We start from the raw sequence: 21361 nt of genomic DNA, 5'->3' as shown, positions 1-21361 counted from the left end.
GGTCTGTCTGTGAATTGGAACCATGGACTCTTATACGCCTCCCCGCCATACCCTAAGTCCTGCAGAAGATCCTTCAGGACAGAGCAACGGTGATCATGATTGCCCTGTCCGGGCCCCTGCAACCATGGTTCCCGTTCCGGCAAGGGATAGCAGTTCACCCACCTCTCCCCCCTTCCGATCAGTGCAGTTCTCATAACACAACGCGGGAACCTTACCCTCCACCACGACCTGCGTTCCTTAGCCCTGACCGCATGGATGATGAGAGGATGAACCTACCACAAGACGTGGAGCACACACTTATGGCAGCCAGAAGATCTTCAACCAGAAAACGCTATGGGATTGAAATGGAGAAGGTTCCGCTACCGGTGCACAGACACGCAGCGAGACCCCTACAACTGCCCCATACCGGACATAAGAACATAAGAACATAAGAACATAAGAAATGCCTCCGCTGGGTCAGACCTAAGGTCCATCGCGCCCAGCGGTCCGCTCACGCAACGGCCCATCAGGTCCAGGACCTGTGCAGTAATCTTTTATCTATACCCCTCTATCCCCTTTTCCAGCAGGAAATTGTCCAATCCTTTCTTAAACCCCAGTACCGTTCGCTGCCCTATAATGTCCTCTGGAAGCGCATTCCAGGTGTCCACCACACGTTGGGTAAAGAAGAACTTCCTAGCATTTGTTTTGAATCTGTCCCCTTTCAACTTTTCCGAATGCCCTCTTGTTTTTTTATGTTCTGAAAGTTTGAAGAATCTGTCCCTCTCTACTCTCTCTATGCCCTTCATGATCTTGTAAGTCTCTATCATATCCCCTCTAAGTCTTCTCTTCTCCAGGGAAAAGAGACCCAGTTTCTCCAATCTCTCAGCGTATGAAAGGTTTTCCATCCCCTTAATCAGTCGTGTCGCTCTCCTCTGAACTCTCTCGAGTAACACCATATCCTTCTTAAGGTATGGTGACCAATACTGGACGCAGTACTCAAGATGCGGACGCACCATTGCCCGGTACAGCGGCAGGATAACTTCTTTCGTTCTTGTTGTAATACCCTTCTTGATTATCCCCAGCATTTTATTCGCTCTCTTGGCGGCCGCTGCGCACTGTGCCGTCGGCTTCATTGTCATGTCCACTATTACCCCCAAGTCCCTTTCTTGGGTACTCTCATTCAATAACATCCCTCCCATCGTATAGCTGTGCCTCGGGTTTCTGATTCCCACATTCAATACTTTACATTTCTCAACATTGAACTTCATCTGCCATCTCTCTGCCCATTCTCCCAATTTGTCCAAGTCCCTTTGCAATTTTTCACAGTCTTCCTTTGTCCAAGCTCCACTAAATAGTTTGGTGTCGTCCGCAAATTTTATTATCTCACTCTTTGTTCCTGTTTCTAGATCATTTATGAATATATTAAATAGCAGTGGCCCGAGCACTGAGCCCTGCGGGACACCACTCGTGACTTTCCTCCAGTCTGAGTAGTGTCCCTTCACCCCTACCCTCTGTTTCTTACCCGCTAACCAGTTTCTGATCCATCTATGCACGGCTCCGTCCACCCCATGGTTCTTCAGTTTCCGGAGTAGACGTTCATGAGGCACCTTTTGCCTTTTGCCTGCTCTCACCGCAGCTAACATCTCCAGGGCTCCCAGGCCACCTCTCTTCCTCCGGGGCTCGGCGTGAGTGCAAGCTCCGCCCCCCAGTAGCAGCCGGGAACACTCCGCTAGCTTCGGCCATGAATAGGAGCGACCCCCACGACCACCACCGCCATCGGGAGGCCATGGTTGGTCCGGACGGCACTGTCATCGAGGCGCCGCAAACGGTCAGAGAGGCGCGGGCGGTGCCTGTCCACAAAGGAGACAGATTCAGCGAATTTGGCATGCAGGAGGCGAGTGTGAATGTTTTAGACGAGTTGATGACCAGAGACACTGGATTTGGGGCTTCCGGTTTGCTGACAAGGATCGGATGACATCTGGAGAAGTTTGGCAGCCAAAGCAGTGAAGTCATTTCAAGCTGGACTTCAGTCTTGACTGTTTTTGTTTTTTATTTTTCACTTTCTTTTTAGTTTATGATATATTTTAAATCTCATTCATTGTTTTGCCACTTGTTTTTGTTTTTATTTTATTATTTAAATTTCATTTAAATTTCCCCAGAATTCTATAGTTTCAACGGTTCTCCCTTCTGCTTCTATTTCCTATCTCCCCTCTTTTCAACCTTTCAAAGTCCTTTAGATCATTGTAGTCTTATTGGAATGTTTATTTTCTTATTTTTCTCATCTATCTCTATTTTTATTTCTTCATTACTCTACTAATTGTCATTTTCCCAGGTACTTTAGTTAGATTGTGAGCCTTCGGGACAGTAAGGGAATTTCTAAGTACCTATCTTACTTATAATTTTAATGCACCCTATTGTCTATTTTCTGTAAACCGCTTAGAATCCTAACGGAATTTAGCGGTATATAAGAAATAAATTACATTACATTACACCTTGTCAAAGGCTTTCTGGAAATCTAGGTATATGATGTCTATGGGGTCTCCTTTGTCCATCTGTTTGTTAATTCCCTCGAAGAAGTGCAATAAGTTTGTCAGACACGATCTACCCCTGCAGAAACCATGTTGGCTGGTTATCAGAAGTTCGTGTTTTTCAAAATGTTCATCAATTTTTTCTTTTATTAGTGCTTCCGCCATTTTCCCCGGAACAGAGGTCAGACTCACCGGTCTGTAGTTTCCCGGGTCTCCTCTTGATCCCTTTTTAAAGATGGGCGTAACGTTGGCTATCTTCCAATCCTCTGGAATCACACCTGTTGTCAGAGACAGGTTGCAAATTTGTTGTAGTAGTTCCGCTATTTCCTCTTTTAGTTCCTTCAGCACCCTTGGATGGATTCCATCCGGACCCGGGGATTTGTCAGTTTTTAGTTTTTCTATCTGTCTGCGCACATCATCAAGGCTCACTTCTATGGATGTTAACTTTTGTGCTTGATTTCCATTGAAGAATTGCTCAGGTTCCGGTATGTTGGTTGTGTCTTCGTTTGTGAATACAGATGAAAAGAACATGTTAAGTCTTTCTGCGACCTCTTTCTCTTTCTTCACCGCTCCCTTCCTGTCTCCGTCATCCAGTGGTCCCACCTCCTCCCTAGCCGGCTGTTTCCCTTTAACATATCTAAAGAACGGTTTGAAATTTCGTGCTTCCCTGGCTAGTCTCTCTTCATACTCTCTTTTGGCTTTTCGTACCACACGGTGACATTCTTTTTGATACTTCCTGCAGTACATACTGAGCTTATCTCAGTGGGACCTAAAACCCACTTCCATCAAGGTCCACTTAAGTGCAATCGCGGCATACCACACTGGCCTAGACAATAAACCAGTGTCGAGGCATCCAGTAATCACAAAATTTCATGAAGGGACTGTCTGATCTGCACCCACCGGTCAGACCACCACCGCCCGGATGGGACCTCAACTTGGTGCCGCATCAGCTCACCTCGACCCCTTCAAATCTTTTGGGGAGGCAGATCCCGTATTCCTGGCCGGGAAAACCCTGACCATCATGTCGGCCGACACACTCCTCCATGAGAACAGGGTGGTACCCAGAACCCACCCCCGATTCTTGCCGAAGGTGGCTTCAGTGTGCCTCCCGGCACTCTACATCTCCCCACAGGTAGGCACACAGCCACCTCAGCAACACCTCCTGGACTGTGTGCGGGCCCTGACTATACAGCAGATTAGACAAGCCTCAATTGTTCATCTCCTACGACCAAAACAGACCAGAACTTCCGGCCACCAAACGCAGGCGCTCGCGCTGGATATACAAGTGCATCCCCTTCACCTATAGAAAAGCGCAGCGTCAACGGCAGGTGGGAGCCCACGCCCACCAGCGCAGAGCCATAGCCACCACAACGGCTCATCTGCATCACACACCAATAGGGGACATCTGCGATGCAGCCACTTGGTCCTCCATGCACACCTTCACCAAGCACTACTGCCTCGACATAGCATTCCACGCTCCAAATGCATTCGGACGAGCAGTCTTGGAAGTGGCTCTTCCCTCCCGGGAGGGACAGCAACCACTAGCACAGCCTTGACGAACACTGATCAAGTAGGGTGTTATAAATATCGACAAACACTGATCAAGTAGGGTGTTATAAATATCGACAAACACTGATTAAGTAGGGTGTTATAGATATTGATTAAGTAGGTCTTCCAGCACTCCTGTCTAGACTGAATGTGAAATAGGCAAGTATGAATTCTCACATGCAAGTACGAATTGTCACTGTTGACCAGTTGGTTTCTCACTGTTCATTGATTGTCATTGACCAGTTTCACTGTTCTGTGAGTTAAGTAGGTCTTCCAGCACTCCTGTCTAATCTGAATGTGGAATAGGCAAGTATGAATTCTCACATGCAAGTACGAATTGTCACTGTTGACCAGTTGGTTTCTCACTGTTCATTGATTGTCATTGACCAGTTCACTGTTCTGTGAGTATTATTGCTCAGTTAACACAGCACTTTATCTAAAACCTTGTTTCCTCAACTTCACCTGCTTCGCCTGATTACCCTTCCCGGCTTGGCCTCCACAGCCAGGCGAGGGATGCACAGAGCACTAAGACGCAGGTCCAGTTGGTACATCCCTCGGCTAGGGAATCACCCATATGTGGCTGACTCATCCTGCTTGTCCTAGGAGAAAGTGTAGTTACTTACCTGTAACATAGGTTCTCCGTGGACAGCAGGATAGTCAGCCACACAACTCACCCGCCTCCCCATACGGCCGACCCAGCCACAGCTAGGAACATCCTAGGGATTAGGGGGAAGCAGGGGGAAATGGGTAGGGCTCGGGCATGCCCAGTGGGGCCCGGACACTGCACGTGCTCAGAGAGAGGAAAAAAAAAATCTCTCTGAGCTATTGGAGAGCTTATCCGCAAATTGGGAGCTGTTGGGACAACACCCATATGTGGCTGACTATCCTGCTGTCCACGGAGAACCTACGTTACAGGTAAGTAACTACACTGTTCAGCATACCATTCCTATTACACTGGGTTTAGTAATAGTACTAGTAAGATACATAAATTGTTTAGACATTTTGCAGGAAGCTCTGAGACAAAGTAGAATATATCTACAATGATTTCAAATGAATAACTATAAAATGCTGGGTTAATATTAAACCTTGCCTCTTGTGTACACAGATGACACTGATGAATGTTCTGAGAATCCCTGCAGGAATGGAGGTACCTGCATGATGGAAAGCAAATCCTACAGCTGCAATTGCCAACCTGGTTTCAAAGGCAGACACTGTGAGCTCAGTAAGTGATTGAAATAGTATATAAACCAATGAGGGAAGATTTACTGCCTTCCAAAAACAAATTCAGTAATCTGCATAGTTTTTGGGTTAATTTTCCTTCATCGAAAAAAGTAACTCTCTAATCGGTACAATACTTTGTATTGTACAGATTAGATGCATTTTATTTATTTAATTTTTTTTTCCTCTTAAATTTACAAGATGGATTGTGAGGGAAGAGGGAAGGGTAAATTTATGTTACATATTGTATCACACATAGCCGACCGGAAGTCTTCCCCGATGTCAGCGCTGACGTTGTTGGGAGGGCTTAAGCAAAGCCCTCCCTCCCTCCCTCCGACGTCAGCGCTGACATCAGGGAAGACTTCCGGTCGGCTATGTGTGCTGGGGCAGTGCAGGCAGGAAATAGAAGACGAGCCTCGTGGCTCGAGCTCTATTTGGCTGAGAAAGTTGTTGGTAATTTGCTTGCAGATGAGGGCTGGGAGGCAAACGCGGAACACAAAAGGGGGGAGGGAGTGCGTTTTTGGACATAAGGCATGAACTTGGGAAATAAGATGGAGGAAGGGAGGGAAAGAGATGCTGAGGTGGGGGAGGGAATGCATTTTTGGACACAGAAGGCATGAACTTGGGAGAGAGGAAGGGAGGGAAAGAGATGCTGAGGTGGGGGAGGGAATGTGTTTTTGGACACAGAAGGGATGAACTTGGGAGAGAGGAAGGGAGGGAAAGAGATGGTTGTGTACACGGGAATGGAAGAAAGGAGAATTTTTGGTCATAGGGAGGGAGTGAGGTACAGATGAGAGGGAGAAATATTGTGGTGGAAAGGGAACAGTGGGACAGATTGAAATGGATGCAAGAGGAAGGAATGTTGGACATAGTGGTGAAGGTAAAGGAGGGAGAGATGTGGCATGGTGCTGGAGAGGAGTGATAGAAGGAGAAATGGTGGGCATGGGGCTGGTGGGCAGGCACGAAAGATGAGAAAGGGATAAATGCTGGACCATGGTAGGAGGAACCAATGGACAGCAACAGAAGAATTTACAGAAGATGGGAAAGCGGAAAAAAGAAACTGGGACCAACTTTATGGAAAAATAAGTCTCCAGACAATAAAAGGTAAAAATCGGAATTTATTGATAAAATATGTTAGCTTTGGGAAATGTATATAGCAGATGTCTTTGTATTGTGTTCAAAAGAAAAGGAAATGCATTTCTGGTTTTATTTCTAAAGTGTTGAAGTACTTGCTGACCCTTGCTTTGATTGGTGGGGATCCCCAAGCACCACCAGCAAAGGACCTCCTCTAGAGATGGCCAGAACTCCCCTCCACCAAGCACAGTAGTCGCTGGCAGCATCCATGAGCCACTGAGGTGCCAGAATGTGTGACTCAGGGACACTACTGCTGCCTGCCAAGCTTGGCAAAAGGGACCCCAGCCAACTGCAAAGGAAGTCCTCAGCTGACAGCTTGGGGGTTCTCATCAGCTGAGTATTTATATTTTATATTTACATTAGAGGCTCTGGTAGAAACCCGTTTACAAAGTATGTATTCTTCCCAATTAATATTTCCAAATTAATAAAGTCTATTTTATTATTTGTAAATGGGTCTCTACCAGAGCCTTTAATTCAGTACCATAATTAAATGAAATAACTATTTCTGAAGTTTATAGGGATGGGCGGGGATGAAGGGGATTCCTCGCGGGGGATGGGTGGGGACAGAGGGGATTCCTCGCGGGGACGGGTGGGGATGGAGGGGATTCCTGAGGTGGACAGGTGAGGACGGGTGGGATTCCTCATGGGGACAGGTAGGGACGGGTGAGATTTCTGTCCCCGCACAACTTTCTACTCTCTACTCAGTGAATACTATACTTTCATAATTTTTTTCTTTTACAGTTTCCACCCAGATTCTATATATATGACACTCAATATTGTATGTGCAAATTTGGGCGCATGCAGTTTACTTGAGGAATAAGCCAATTGGCAACAAATTGGATTTACGTGTGCATTGTAGTAAGCACTATTCTATAAAGATGCATGAATAAATATTTTTTTAATCGCTATGTACCAATCATGTTGGAAAAGGTCCTGCCAATCTAATCTGATTAGCTTTTTTGACTGGGTTACTAGACAACTGGACGCCGGAGAGTCACTGGACGTAGTATATTTGGACTTCAGTAAAGCATTTGATAGCGTCCCTCATCGAAGATTACTGAACAAGCTGAAATCGATAGGATTAGGAGACACTCTAACTACATGGGTTGGGGATTGGCTGAGCGGTAGAATTCAGAAGGTGGTGGTGAACAGTACCCCATCCGAAGCATCGGACGTGATCAGTGGAGTGCCGCAAGGCTCGGTCCTGGGTCCTATTCTATTTAACTTATTCATAAGAGATATGGCACAAGGACTCAGAGGAGGGGTATCACTGTTTGCCGCCGCCGCCAAACTTTGCAACATAGTAGGCAAAAGCTTATTACCTGATAATATGGCACACGACCTACTGCTGCTGAAACAATGGTCAAATACTTGGCAGCTAGGCTTCAATGCTAAAAAATGTAAGATAATGCACCTGGGTAAGAGAAACCCACATAGAACTTATGTACTAAATGGCGAGACCTTGGTTAGGACCACGGCGGAACGCGACCTAGGGGTGATCATTAGTGAGGACATGAAGGTTGCCAATCAAGTGGAGAAGGCTTCCTCCAGGGCAAGACAAATGATGGGGTGTATCCGCAGAGGTTTCGTCAGCAGGAGACCTGAAGTTATGATGCCGTTGTACAGAGCCATGGTGAGGCCTCACTTGGAGTACTGTGTTCAGTTTTGGAGACCACACTACCGAAAGGACGTGCTGAGGATCGAGTCGGTTCAGCGAACGGCCACCAGGATGGTCTTGGGGCTCAAGGATCTCACATATGAAGAAAGACTAAAAAAATTGTGGCTGTACTCACTTGAGGAAAGAAGAGAACGGGGAGATATGATTGAAACATATAAGTACATCACGGGACGCGTCGAGTCAGAGGATGATATCTTCTGGCTCATGGGACCCTCGACCACCAGAGGGCATCCGCTGAAAATCAGGGGAGGGAAGTTTCATGGCGACTCCAGGAAATACTTCTTCACCGAAAGAGTAGTGGATCATTGGAACAGACTCCCACTTCAGGTGATAAAGGCCAACAGCGTGACGGATTTTAAGAAAAAATGGGATACTCACGTGGGATCTTTAAGGGAGTAAATTCAGGGGAGGGGATACTTGGAATGGGCAGACTTGGTGGGCTATAGCCCTTTTCTGCCGCTTTTTTCTATGTTTCTATGTTTCTATGTAATGAATACTGTTATTTTTTCTGATAGTGTAGATTTAATCACCACCATTAAAGACCTTGTCTTATAATATCTTGGTCCAGTGGCGTACCTAGGGTATGTGGCACCCGGGGCCCATCATTTTTTGACACCCCCCATGTAAAAAATATTTTTTGTAATAATCATGAAATGGTATAAATGGTCAGAATAGAAACAGGGAGTGAAAATATTCTTTTATTGAACCTCATATATGTAACCATTATTCCAAACATAACAACATAAATCATGTCTGAATTGTCATGACATGAGAAGTACATATGGAGTAGTTGCAGGTGATGCTTGGGACAGTTCTGATTGTGTTAGCTCGGTTTTATGTGTTTTTTGAATAGAAGGGTTTTTATTTCTTTTTTGAAGGTTTTGTAGTCTGTGGTCAAGGTCAATAGGTTGTAGAGTTGGGGGTTGAGTGTTGCAGCTCGAATGGCTAGGAGGTTGTTGAACAGTTTTTTCTTTTGACGTTTTTGGTTGGAGGGTGTGTGAATGGTGTGCGAGTTCTCCTATGTCTGGTTGAAGTGGATTTAATTATTTAGCTGAAGAAATTAGTTACCCCCCCCCCCCCCCCGATTCCACACACATTAATTCTCTTCCATTTTTGTTCCCATTATAAAAAACACTGATAAGTTCCCAGGAAAAAAATACATTAAAATAAGAAGTGAAAACAAAGGCCCCTACAGATGAGAACATAACGTAAGAATAGCCTAACTGGGTCAGACCAATGGTCCATCATGCCCAGTAGCCCATTCTCATGGTAGCCAATCCAGGTCACTAGTACCTGGTCAAAACCCAAAGAGTAGCAACATTCCATGCTACCGATCCAGGGCAAGCAGACACTTCCCCCATGTCAAATTCCTTGCCTAATTAGATGACCTCTCTCAGATATTCTTTCCCCTTACACCCCCAATGTATTATGTAACTTCTTTCTCTCATGTATTCCTTCACTATGCTTCCCTAATTATTATGTAACTTCTTCCTCTCACACTGTGTAATTCGCTGATTGTCCAGCCTTCTTTCTATGTAAACCGCCTAGAAGTCAATCTGACTATGGCAGTATAGAAAAATAAAGTTATTATTATTATTATGTCTTAATATCAGACTATGGACTTTTCCTCCAGGAATTTGTCCAAATCTTTCTTAAAACCAGCTAAGCTATCTGCTTTTACCATAACTTCTGGCCACTTCATTTTTAAGCTTAGATCTTTCCTTCCAAACAGAGACATTTGCTAGATGTCAAATACAGCACAAGGGAACTTCACACAGACTTAGCTGTGCAGGAAATGTGAATCTCCTCATACACCCACCTAAAGGGCAAAAATGTGCAAAGGTCTGGTTTTTTCTTTCGATCACTACATAGCCTAATACCACACAAGCAGCACTGTTACAAAAGGTCAATGCTAAAGTTAACAAAGTTTCCTTCCTTGGACCACAAGGAGATACTGACAAACCACTGGAAGAGATCCCAAAACAATTACCTAGGCACAATACCCAGTGTGTGAACCAGTTGAGTGGAGTGGACTAACTGGGGGGTGGAAATGGGCCCGGAGTTTGCTCAGGAGAATTTCCCAGACCACCTCTTCCTCTCAACACATTGACACACTGCCACCACCATCACTAGGAACACCTCACCGGGTAGGCCAGCAATACTTATAAACTTTATAAAACACATTATTATATTTTTTTATAAAGCACATATTTTAACTAAACTCTCTGACATCCTCAGCCTTTCCATTCACAAAAATAGAAGAAAGAAAAGTTCCCATTTCCTGCTGTCTCATGTCCCCGGCTTATATAATATTTTTCTTCTGCAGACCCTTCAAAAGTCTGACCAAATCCTCATTTCACTTGCATTATAAAGTACTGAGGATGCCATCTTTCCCCAATCCCAGGTCCTAAAGTCTGAGACAGTAGCGCAAACTGCCCAATTCAGGAAGAAAAATTTCGATTCAGCCTATTTAATTGGTTTTTCGATTCGATTTTCCTGCCCAGTTGGGTGATTTTTTTCAAAAATCCTGGTGGGTTTTATAGCTTTTTTATCCCCTTTGGCTTCTCCTAACCACACTGGCGCTGTGGTGTAAATAAAATAAAGAAACAAAAAGGACTTTTCCTCTCTCTGTTAAATCCTAGCTCACGTTTGCGGTCTAACACCAGCTCTGGCAGGATACACATTTCAAATCTGACATATTGTAATCACAAAACAGAAAATAAAATTAATTTTTCTACCTTTTGTTGTCTGGTTATTTTTCAAATTTTGTTGGTCCGAGGCTCTGGTTGTCTTCTGATAACTTGCTTGCCAGGGTCTCCTTCTTTCTTCATGCTAACCATCCATCTGTCCTCCCTTTCCATTTCCCTTCCCTTCCCAGGAAGTCTGGTATCTTTCCTTTTTTTCATCTCCCTCCACAGATCCACCTTTTCTTAACTACCCTTTCATCCGGCATCTCCCCCTCCTTCTCCACCACCCCAGGGCCCACCATCTCTCGCTTTCTTTTCCCAATTACCCTCCTATCCAGTATTTCTATCTCTCCTCCACACCATCCCTTGTGTCCAATTTCTTTCCCTTTCTGTTCCTTCCCTCCCTAAATCCCATAGTCCATCATCTCTCTCCCTCTCCTCTATTTTCAGACCCATTATTTCTTCCCCCAAAGTCTGGCATATGCACGTCTCTTTGAACACCCCCTTCCCTCCGTGTACTTTTATACCAGGGTCCCCCCCCCAAAGGCCTGTCCCCCCCTTAAAGGTCTGCATCTCACCCCTGAAAGCCTGTCCACCCCCCCTTGAAGGCCTGCACCCCCCTGAAGGCCTGCACCCCCTTGAAGGCCTGTCCCACCTCCTTGTAGGCCTGTCCCCCCCCTTAAAGGCCTGCCTGCCTGTCCCACCCTTGAAGGCCTGCCTGCCTGTCCCCCCCGAAAGCCTGTCTCCCCCCATGAAGGCTTGTCCCCCCCCCCCCTTTAAGGCCTGCATCTCCCCCTGAAGGCCTGTCCCCCCCGAAGGCCTGCACCCCCCCGAAGGCCTGCACCTCCTTGAAGGCCTGTCCCACCCCCTTGTAGGCCTGTCCCCCCCTTAAAGGCCTGCCTGCCTGTCCCCCCTTGAAGGCCTGCCTGCCTGTCCCCCCCGAAAGCCTGTCTCCCCCCATGAAGGCTTGTCCCCCCCCCTTTAAGGCCTGCATCTCCCCCTGAAGGCCTGTCCCCCCCTTGAAGGTCTGCACCCCCCCGAAGGCCTGCACCCCCCCGAAGTCCTGCACCCCCTTGTAGGCCTGTCCCCCCCTTAAAGGCCTGCCTGCCTGTCCCCCCCTCGAAAGCCTGTCTCCCCCCATGAAGGCTTGTCCCCCCCTTTAAGGCCTGCAACTCCCCCTGAAGGCCTGCCTGACCGCCCCACAGGACCGCTCGCCCCCCCCAACCCCAACATCCGGTTCTTTCCCTCTGGCCTCCCCGCACCATTTAGAGTACCGAAGCAGCCTGCAACAAGATTGCGATGTCAGCGATCTTGTGCTGCTTGTGCTGTCTTCCACCGCGGACCCGCCCCCCTCCTCTACTTCGATACTCTTAATGGTGCGGGGAGGCCAGAGGGGAAGAACTGGACGTCGGGGGGGGGGGAGAACGGACGCTGGAGCACCCCCTCAGAGCTTACACCCGGGGAGGACCCCCCCTTAGTACGCCATTGTCTTGGTCCTAGATCCTCAGAGACAACACACTAGACTCAAACTTTTCATATATCTAGTGATTGACATGTCACTTTGTCACTGGATCATAGTAATCTATGTGCCATTCCTTTAAATCTTAACTTGTTCATAAATATTCACTGTATTTTTAATAAATATTTTACTTACCTAAGTTGATGTTACTGACATTTTAGCATTACTATTTGTGATTTTTACACGGTAAAAATGTTTGAGCTTAAAACACAGTTAAAGGGGTCACGTAATGCTATCAGCCTGAACAGACGTCTCTAGCCACCTCTCCCGAACCCGGAGCTGCATTATCTGCTTTTTTTTTTTTGCTTATTCCTGCTTTAGGGGGCCAGAAATTGCCCTTGCCTGCTAAGGCAGGTTGCAGGGTTCCTGCAGTTCTTATTTTCTGCTGGGGTGACATGGTATGCTGACAAAAATCTCGAAGGCTGCTAAAAGTCAGAGAGGCCCCTCGAGTCCAGTTAAGATGGCAGCGGCACCATCCCCAGCCCAAGTTCAACTAAGCCCCACCATCACACTGCCTGCCGATGCTTTTGAGGAGTTAAAAAAACATCTGACCACGTTCCTGGATGACAAACTTACCAGGCTGCAGACTACTGTTGATAGCATAAAAGATACGATAGAGAGACAAGCCGCCCGTATCCAGCATGTGGAAGATTGGGTGTTGACACAGGAAGATCGCACCGTGGCTCTAGAAGCAGGGGCCCAATTGCTGGAGGAGAAGTGTCGTAGGCTGGAGGAGCAGGCGGAAGATCTTGAGAACCAGAGTCATCGGAACAATCTTCAGCTTATTGGCCTGCCGGAGTCTCTTCTACCTGCAGATCTGACTCGATTGATCTCCATGTGGTTGCCTACTGACCTGGGCATGGACACTGGAGGCCTCCCCCTGATAGTTGAGAGAGTGCACAGGCTGGGGACTCGTCGGGAGGGAGATCAAAGACCACGTCTAGTGATTGCCCGCTTTCTGAACTTTGCCGATAAACAGCAACTTCTGGCCAGCTATAAAGCGAAGAGCTCCCTCTCCTATGAGGGGCATAAAATTCTGCTGTTCCAGGATTATTCCCCTCGAGTGTCGGAGCAGAGAAGAGCAATGGCCCTGTACTGCACGCAGCTTCATCAGCATAAGCTTTGTTTTGCCTTGCAATATCCCGCTAAGCTTAGAGTGCACCATAACAACAGGGCACTCTATTTCTCCACCCTGGCGGAAATTCGCACTTTTTGGGAGGGACTGCCGGTCTGATTGACCTGTGCATGCTGAGATCGGGAATCCCGAGGAGTCTTCACTTCACATTCATTCTGACTTGTGTACTGCTGGACATGCCACCGGCTAGTGACTGACTAATACTTTACCCAGCAGGGATTGGACTGGGGGCCCTACCCTCCCGCTTCTCCTTTCTTGATCTCTCTTTCCCCTCTTTCTCCTGCCTTTTTCTGTACTGTGCGGGGAACCTGTGGGGTTAGATTGGCCTTAGTCTTTCTGTCCCTTTCCTCCTACCTGCTCTCTCCCTTCTGTGGCTCTGCGGTGGTCGCCAGACATTGGGGCACCCAGTTATGCACCATGGGGGGAGCCTTGTGTCCTCTGGCAGGAGGCGCTGAGCGGGTGACTTCTTTCCTGCTGCGCTGCAGGCCCCGAGTCTGATCGGCGGTTTGTCTGATGAGAGACCGTTGCTTACTTTCTGGTGGCGCCCCCGTGCAGCTGCCTCGTTTATTCTGCTTTTTTCTTTTTCTTTTCCCTGGCTTCTGGTATAATTTCTCGATTTTCTGCTTCCTTTTTCTCTCCTGCACTTTCCTACCGCTTCCTGCTTGGTATTGGGGATCTGTTCGCCCTGTTTCCTGCTTTTTCTCGTCTTCCTGACCAGGGGGGTATTCACGACTGAGCCTCCACATTAAGTGGACTGGTTCCTACCTTTCCTTGCGGCCGCACTGTAGATCCCCTGGTCGGGCACCTTGGATCCCTTCTGTGCTGTTTTATCCTAACCTGCTCTCTCTTTTTCCGGGCCTGGGTTTCGGCATGGTGGGAGGGATGGGTCTGTGAGTTGGTGCAGTTAGGGGTCCGCTTTCCACCCTTGTAATGGGGGCTATCAACCGTTCTTAGTCTCTTCCTGCATTATAACTTTGTGATGTTCTACTGATTCTGTGCATGGTTATCCAGCAGCCTCAGTTTGTTTGATCTCATTAGCTTGTTTATCTTATACCATATTTCAGTTTTGACCCTTCCTTTCTCCTTGGGTTTGTATGGGGGGTAGGGCTAGAAGTACTGGGGGTTCTTCTTCACATTCCTGGTGGGAGGAGCTTTCTGGTGGGACGCTGGAATGGAGGGTTTGGGGGGGGCGGATTGGAAGGGGCTGCGAAGGGGGTCTAGTTGGGAACTGATGTGGGGATGTGGATGGCTTGGAGGCTTCCCTGGGGTAGGGGTAGTTCCCTATCTTTGATTCACAGGTTAAGAACTAGGTACGGGGAAGGGTGGGGTGCTTGTTAAGGCTCTGTGGGATCTTTTCCATTATTTCTTTGACCTGGGTTAGGGCAAGAGGCTAGGGGGTTGAGAGCTGTAGTCCTTTTTGGAATGGGGACCTGGAAGGTTAGGGGAAGACTTTCCGGGGAGGGGGGGGTGGGAGTGGGTGGGCTTGGGAATATGTTTGTGGTATGGATGTGGATGAATGTGGGGTGGTTGGATCAACAGCGGGGTAGGGGGGTAGGACTTAGTAGCAGAGAGACTGGAGGTGCTGTCTGGGCACTGCTATTCTCTGGAGATGAGCCTGGCTGGGGGACTTGGTCTCTAGTTTGTTTTTCTTTTTTCATCTTTTGGGCACAGTGGTGGTTGTTTTTGCTGAGTAGTTATGGTTAACTTGACTGTACTCACTCTTAATATGGATGGTGTACACTCTCCTATCAAGCGCAAGAAAATCCTTACCTGGCTCCAGAAACATCAGATTGACATAGCCTTCCTACAGGAAACTCATCTGACCAGTGTTGAACATGAGAAGCTGCGCAGGGAGTGGGTGGGAAAAGTGAGCTACTCCTCTTATAATGGTAGGCAAAGTTGGATGGCTATTCTGATCCATAAACAGGTCCCTCTATGCATTCACAAGACCATTCAGGACAAGGAAGATCGCTACATAATTGTTTTGGGAGAGCTTTGGGGTTCTCAGCTCCTTTTTTGTAATCTTTACACCCCGAATGTCTATAATCACAGCTTTTACTCTGGACTGTTGGGGCTGATAGCGCAATACCCTATGTACCAATTGATTGTGGGGGCGATTTTAATGTTACAGCTAATCCCACCATAGATTGCTCTCCTGCCAGGCTGCTACCCCGAAATTCTACCCGTATGAGGGTCAATTTCTTATGTGACCATCTGGCGGTGGTGGATGCGTGGCGGACTCTCCACCTCTTTGACAGGGAATACACATTCTATTCTAATCCGCATTCTATGTATTTCCGACTGGTTTATGACTTAGTATCTTCCTCGACTTTCCCCCGGGTGGATAAAGTTACTATCAAAGAAACCTTTCTTTCGGACCACTCGGCGGTAGTGCTGGTTTTGAGAATTACGGAAAAGGGGGGGGGGAATAGGACCTGGAGGTTTCCCATTGCTCTATATTCTGATAAGGATTTCCGGGTATATTTACGTGCTCGCTGGCTGGAGTACGATTCACACAATAATACTCCTGATATAGATCCGGAGGTGTTTTGGGATGCTTCCAAGGAAGTACTGAGGGGTCATATCATCCAATATGTTTCCACTCAAAGGAAACAGCAGGGGGAGAAACTTATCGCTCTTTTGGAACAACTGGCAGCATTGCGACGGCGGCATCGGGTTGGACTTAGGAAGGAGGACGGTCAGCAAATTAAATCTCTTCGTCTTCAGATTGATGAGATCCTGGACAGACGTGCTCGCCAAGATATTTTCTATCAGAAGTTTCGTCTTTATCAATGGGGGGGGTAAAGCGGGCAAACTCCTCGCAAATCTGGTAAGGCCTTTTCGGAAAAAAACAAATCATTAAATTGGTAAAGAACACTCGGGGCGAGTGTTTCACCCAGGAAGTTCAAATATAAGACCAATTTGTGGAATTTTATAGGGCCCTATATGCGCGGAGGGACTTCACAGAGGCGGACAGGGATCACTCCTCTCGGGACATTCAGGTCCCACGACTATCTGAGGCGCAGGTGGCGCAGCTGAATGCTCCTATCTCTCTGGAGGAAATACGACAGGGGATCAAGAAGTTGAAACTTACAAAATCCCCGGGACCTGGAAGGGTTTCGGCCCTGAATACTATAAACTCTTGCCGGACCTTTTGGCTCAGCCTCTGGAGTGCTATTTCAAATTTCTTTCTACCTCTGTTTTCGGTATTCGTAGTAACCTAGCTCATATCACTTTGCTCCCAAAGCCGGGGAAGGATCCTACGCAAGTGGGCTCTTATTGCCCAATTTCGTTACTCAATCAAGATGTTAAGCTGATGGCCTCTATCATGGCAGCCAGGCTGAATTGGTTTTTACCCCAGCTCATTGCGGGTGACCAAGTGGGATTTGTCCCCCAACGGTACTCTTCTATGAATCTCCTTAAGGCCATGACGGCACTTCATGAGCACAGGGGTGGTGGTGGCACATCGGCGATCGTTGGTCTTGACATGGAGAAGGCCTTTGATAGTATTTCTTGGGAGTATCTATTTTGGGTCCTGAGGGAGTTTGGTCTGGATAGGACTTTTCTCATTTGGATCCAGGCTCTTTATACCTCTCCATGGGCTCGGCTTATTATCAACGGGGGGCTTTCGCCTTCTTTTCCGTTGTGTCGGGGGACGCGACAGGGGAGTCCCCTCTCTCCCTTGTTATTTGTCTTGGCCCTCGAACCGCTTGCCATTAAGATTCGAGCTAGTCCTTGTTTGCGGATGACATTTTGCTGTTTTTGGACCAAGCACCCATTCATTTACCGGTAGCGTTGAGTTTAGTGGCTGAGTTTGGCACTCTCTCAGGCCTTCGGGTGAATTGTGAAAAGTCTGAATTACTTCCCTTGGCGGGACTAGGCTGGGAGCCCTGGCATGCTGGGTTGCAGATCCCACCGGTGAATAAGCCGATGCGCTACCTAGGCATTTATTTGCACATGGACCCGGGGGTGATGTACAAGTGTAATGTCTTGGCTGCTATAAACAAAATACAAGGCCTCTGTTCTGCTTGGCGGGATCTCCCATTGTCCCTGTTGGGACAGGCTGCACTGATTAAAATGATCTTTTTACCTAAATTATTATATCCTTTACAAACGGTTCCCTTTTGGGTACTTCAACGCGTCATTTGGAAAATTTGTTCACTTTTCTCTGCCTTTTTGTGGCGTCATCGGCCGGCACGCGTTGCCTATGCAAAGTTATCCCTTTCTAAGCGGGAGGGGGGTCTGGGTCTTCTGGACGTCCGAGCGTATAAAGTGGCGGCTCTTATGTGATTTATTCATGAGGGGGTGACAGGGGTAGCTCGATTTTCTCCTGCGGGGTGGATGTCGGGTTGATGTGCACTCTTTACTTTTCTGAATCTTTTGCATATGCCCAGAGGTACAGGGGGAACCCTACCTTCTAAATTGCGGTTCTTGCGCCCTTTCTGCCTGGCCTGGAGATGGTGGCGTAGGAAACAGGCTTGCTCCCCGATAGCATCATCTTTTTTGCAACTCCTGGGTAATCCTAGTTTTCCTCCGTGCTGGAGTCGATCGCCGTTTGCCACATGGGCCACTCGGGGGGCCTCTACTCTTTTTCATATGATGGATGGGGATATGGGGGCTTTTGTTTCATTTGCTCAATTTAAGGAACAATGGGACACTCCCAATGAACATTTTTTTGCCTATTTACAAGCACGGCATTATTATCAGAGCATTCATCAACAGTTTGAGGAGGACTGGACTTGTGGATCTTTAGATGAGTACCTCTTCAGAGTACCGAAGTCCCAGGAATCCCTTTCGGTCTGGTACAGGGTGGTTCGGTCCTCTGCTGCCAGTGGGTTACTGGATTTTTGCGCAACAGGAGAAATAGGGACCTTGCTGCACAGTATGGCCCTGAATCCTTTTTGGACCTTTTCCATACCTTATATGCTTTTGTGAAATCTGCGGCCTGGCAGGAGACCCAATTTAAAATCTTACATAGGGCTTACATCACTAAAGATCGGGGAGCCAGTATGGGCTTATGGGGGGAGTCTTTGTACAGCAGATGTAGGGGGGCCCCAGAGACTCTACTGCATTCTTTCTTAGAATGTCCTGAATTGTCTCTGGAACTCCTCCTTTGCGCAGCTTCAACTGGTCTTGCAACGTGATATTGAGTGGGATTACAAAACATTGCTTCTTGGGGATCAGGTCCTGTTGGAAGAACAGGGTTTCACGATACCTCAGCGGCGTTTCATGTACCTGACCTTACTGGCGGTTAAGCGAACAATTCTGCACCACTGGACTGAAGAGGACTCTATTCCTTTGACGTACTGGATCAACCAGATGATCGAATTGGCCCGTTTTGAACTATGCTACCATGCTCACTCAACTAACCCTAAGGTGCTGGCATACCTGGCATTATGGAGGGTGTTTTTGCAGTTGCTTCTGGTCTCTCGGAATGGGATGGGGGAAGGGATAGGGAGGGGGGAGCATGACTGTGGTGTGTTCTTGGACTGAGTGTGTTTGTTTGTATGGGTGGTGCTGCCTGGTGGCCGTGCTTTCTCCCTCCTGTGGGTATTGGGGGGGGGGATGTCCTGTTTTATGAGGAACGAAAATGATGGAGCCGACATGAGAGCCTTTGTTTCTTGGACAGTTCTGCAGTGTCACATTGTATATTCTTTTCTTGGTGCTGCTTGTTATTCTCTTCCCCTGATTGCCATTGTTTGCTTATTTTTCTTCTGTGTTCTGCTTGTTTCTCTTGTTGACTCATAATAAAAATGATTTTCAAAAAAAAACAAACATAGTTAAATAATGTCATTCAAACAATACAATAACAATGTGACAGAATTTCACAGTCACTATGAGTGCTCAAAGTGACCATCCCAGGTTTAACACAGACCTTCAGTCACTTTCGGATATTCTTAACAGCCATGTCACTTGGTCTCTGTGGCAATTCAGATTATCTGTAGCGCTTCCTTGAATTCAATGATTGTGTGCATCTTTGGGAGGAGCTTGTGATAAGCCACCAATATTGATTCCCAGACAAAAGTCCACATAACTGTGACTTCATTAGCAGTAAGATGGTACCCACCCCCCTTTTTATTTCCCCATATAATGGTAGTTTCACAGTGCAGACAATTTTGAATGAGTGAAAATCACTGGGTGGTCACACTAAAAAAACTAATTTCAGCACATAAACATAGATACCAAATAAAGCTATCATATTTCACATTGACATTCCAAGTGGTTGCTGAGAGAACAGCAAAATATTTTAGAGGGTTACTTTTTGTGCCTCATCCTATACATAACAAATAAGAGAGTCTTGAGAATATATTTATCATAGAGAAGTGGTCCAGATATAAAATCAAACTCAAAAAGGTGAGGTTTTAGTCTGTACTTGACATACTACTCAAAGTTTCTTCTAAGCAAACAGTACAGCAAGGCTAAAAGAGTAGCATCAGGAGTTAACAAAGGAGGAGAAGGATACAGATAAGATTGGTCTGCTGGATCAACAGAATTCACAAAGGGCATAAGGAGAGAGAAGAAGAAACTGTACATGTAAGTGGATGGGAAGCCAATGTAATGACAGAAGGCGAGGGGTTATATGATTGTAGAAAGCTAGATCTGGGCGTTAACAGCATAAGAATGGTCTTGAAAGCTGAACAGTATGAACTATTATCTGATAGATAGGAACTAAGCCAGATAGTTGGTCATAAATCAGACTCTTGGTTCAACCCCTGCGGCGTTCCCCAAGGGTCTCCACTATCACCAATGCTTTTCAACCTTTATAGCCTCCCATGGGTCCAGTCTGAACAAACTAGGCTTAACATCATACAGCTATGCAGACAACATTACTATATTCCTGCCCTTTGACCCACCTTCAATGTTGTGTCTACCATCACTCCCAGGTTTCTTTCAAGGTTGCTCACCCCCAGCGGTGATCCCCCCATTTTGTAAGTGAACATCGGGTTCTTCTTCCCTACATGCATGACCTTGCATTTCCCTATGTTGAAGCTCATTTGCCACATTTTGGCCCACTCTTCCAGCGTTGACAGATCTTTTTGGAAATCTTCGCAGTCCTCCATGTTTTTGACCCTGCTATATAGTTTGGTGTCATCCGCAAATTTAATAACCTCACATTTTGTTCCTGCCTCCAGGTCGTTAATAAATATATTAAAAAGGAGCGGTCCCAGCACCGACTCTTATGGAACTCCGCTCATGACCCATTGCCAGTCTGAGTAATGGCCCTTTACTCCAACCCTTTGTTTCCTGTCCGTCAGCCAGTTTTTGATCCATCGGTGGACCTCCCCTTGCACCCCGTGGTTCCATAGCTTCCTTAGCAGTCTTTCGTGTGGTACCTTGTCGAAGGCTTTTTGGCTGTTTACCCCCTCAAAGAAGTATAATAAGTTCGTGAGGCATGACCTGCCCTTGCAGAAGCCATGCTGGCTCAACTTTAGCTGCCCATTGTTTTCAATGTGTTCCCAGATGCTGTCTTTAATCAGCGCTTCCATCATCTTTCCCGGGACCGAGGTCAAGCTCACCGGCCTGTAGTTTCCTGGATCTCCCCTTGAGCCTTTCTTGAAGATGGGCGTGACATTTGCTATTTTCCAGTCCTCCGGAATCTCTCCAGTTTTCAAGGATAGGTTGCATATTTGTCAAAGTGGCTCAGCTAGTTCCTTGAGTACCCTTGGGTGAATGCCATCCGGACCTGGCGATTTGTCGCTCTTTAGCCAGGACCTATAGGTAGCTTACCCAGTCTCCTATCAGTTAACCAGAAGTGCAAAATCTTACCATCTTTACAGAGATACAAGAGTGAATAAAAAAATTATAGGCAATTGTTAAATTAAGCGATAACTGGAACAGAGCTAGCAAAATGCAACATATATACTCATACATGTCTCTTGGATAGTTCATCCACGCACAATGCAGTGCTCGGCCTTTAGTAGTGTGGTAACCATG

At 47.0% G+C, this 21361-nt stretch overlaps 1 protein-coding gene across 1 annotated transcript in view; it reads left to right on the top strand.

Annotated features, from left to right (window-relative positions):
- SNED1 (sushi, nidogen and EGF like domains 1) overlaps nt 1-21361 on the top strand; it is a 1138259-nt gene that overhangs the window by 927351 nt on the left and 189547 nt on the right. Inside the window, exon 28 of the mRNA XM_033958723.1 lies at nt 5161-5277. Coding sequence (XP_033814614.1) covers nt 5161-5277 — 117 coding nt within the window. The remainder of the gene's footprint in view (nt 1-5160; nt 5278-21361) is intronic.

Source organism: Geotrypetes seraphini, chromosome 9, assembly GCF_902459505.1.
Source record: "Geotrypetes seraphini chromosome 9, aGeoSer1.1, whole genome shotgun sequence".
NCBI classification, from domain to species: Eukaryota; Metazoa; Chordata; class Amphibia; order Gymnophiona; family Dermophiidae; genus Geotrypetes; species Geotrypetes seraphini.
The sequence above is the reverse complement of the archived record's forward strand: the minus strand, read 5'-3'. Positions and strand labels throughout refer to the sequence as shown.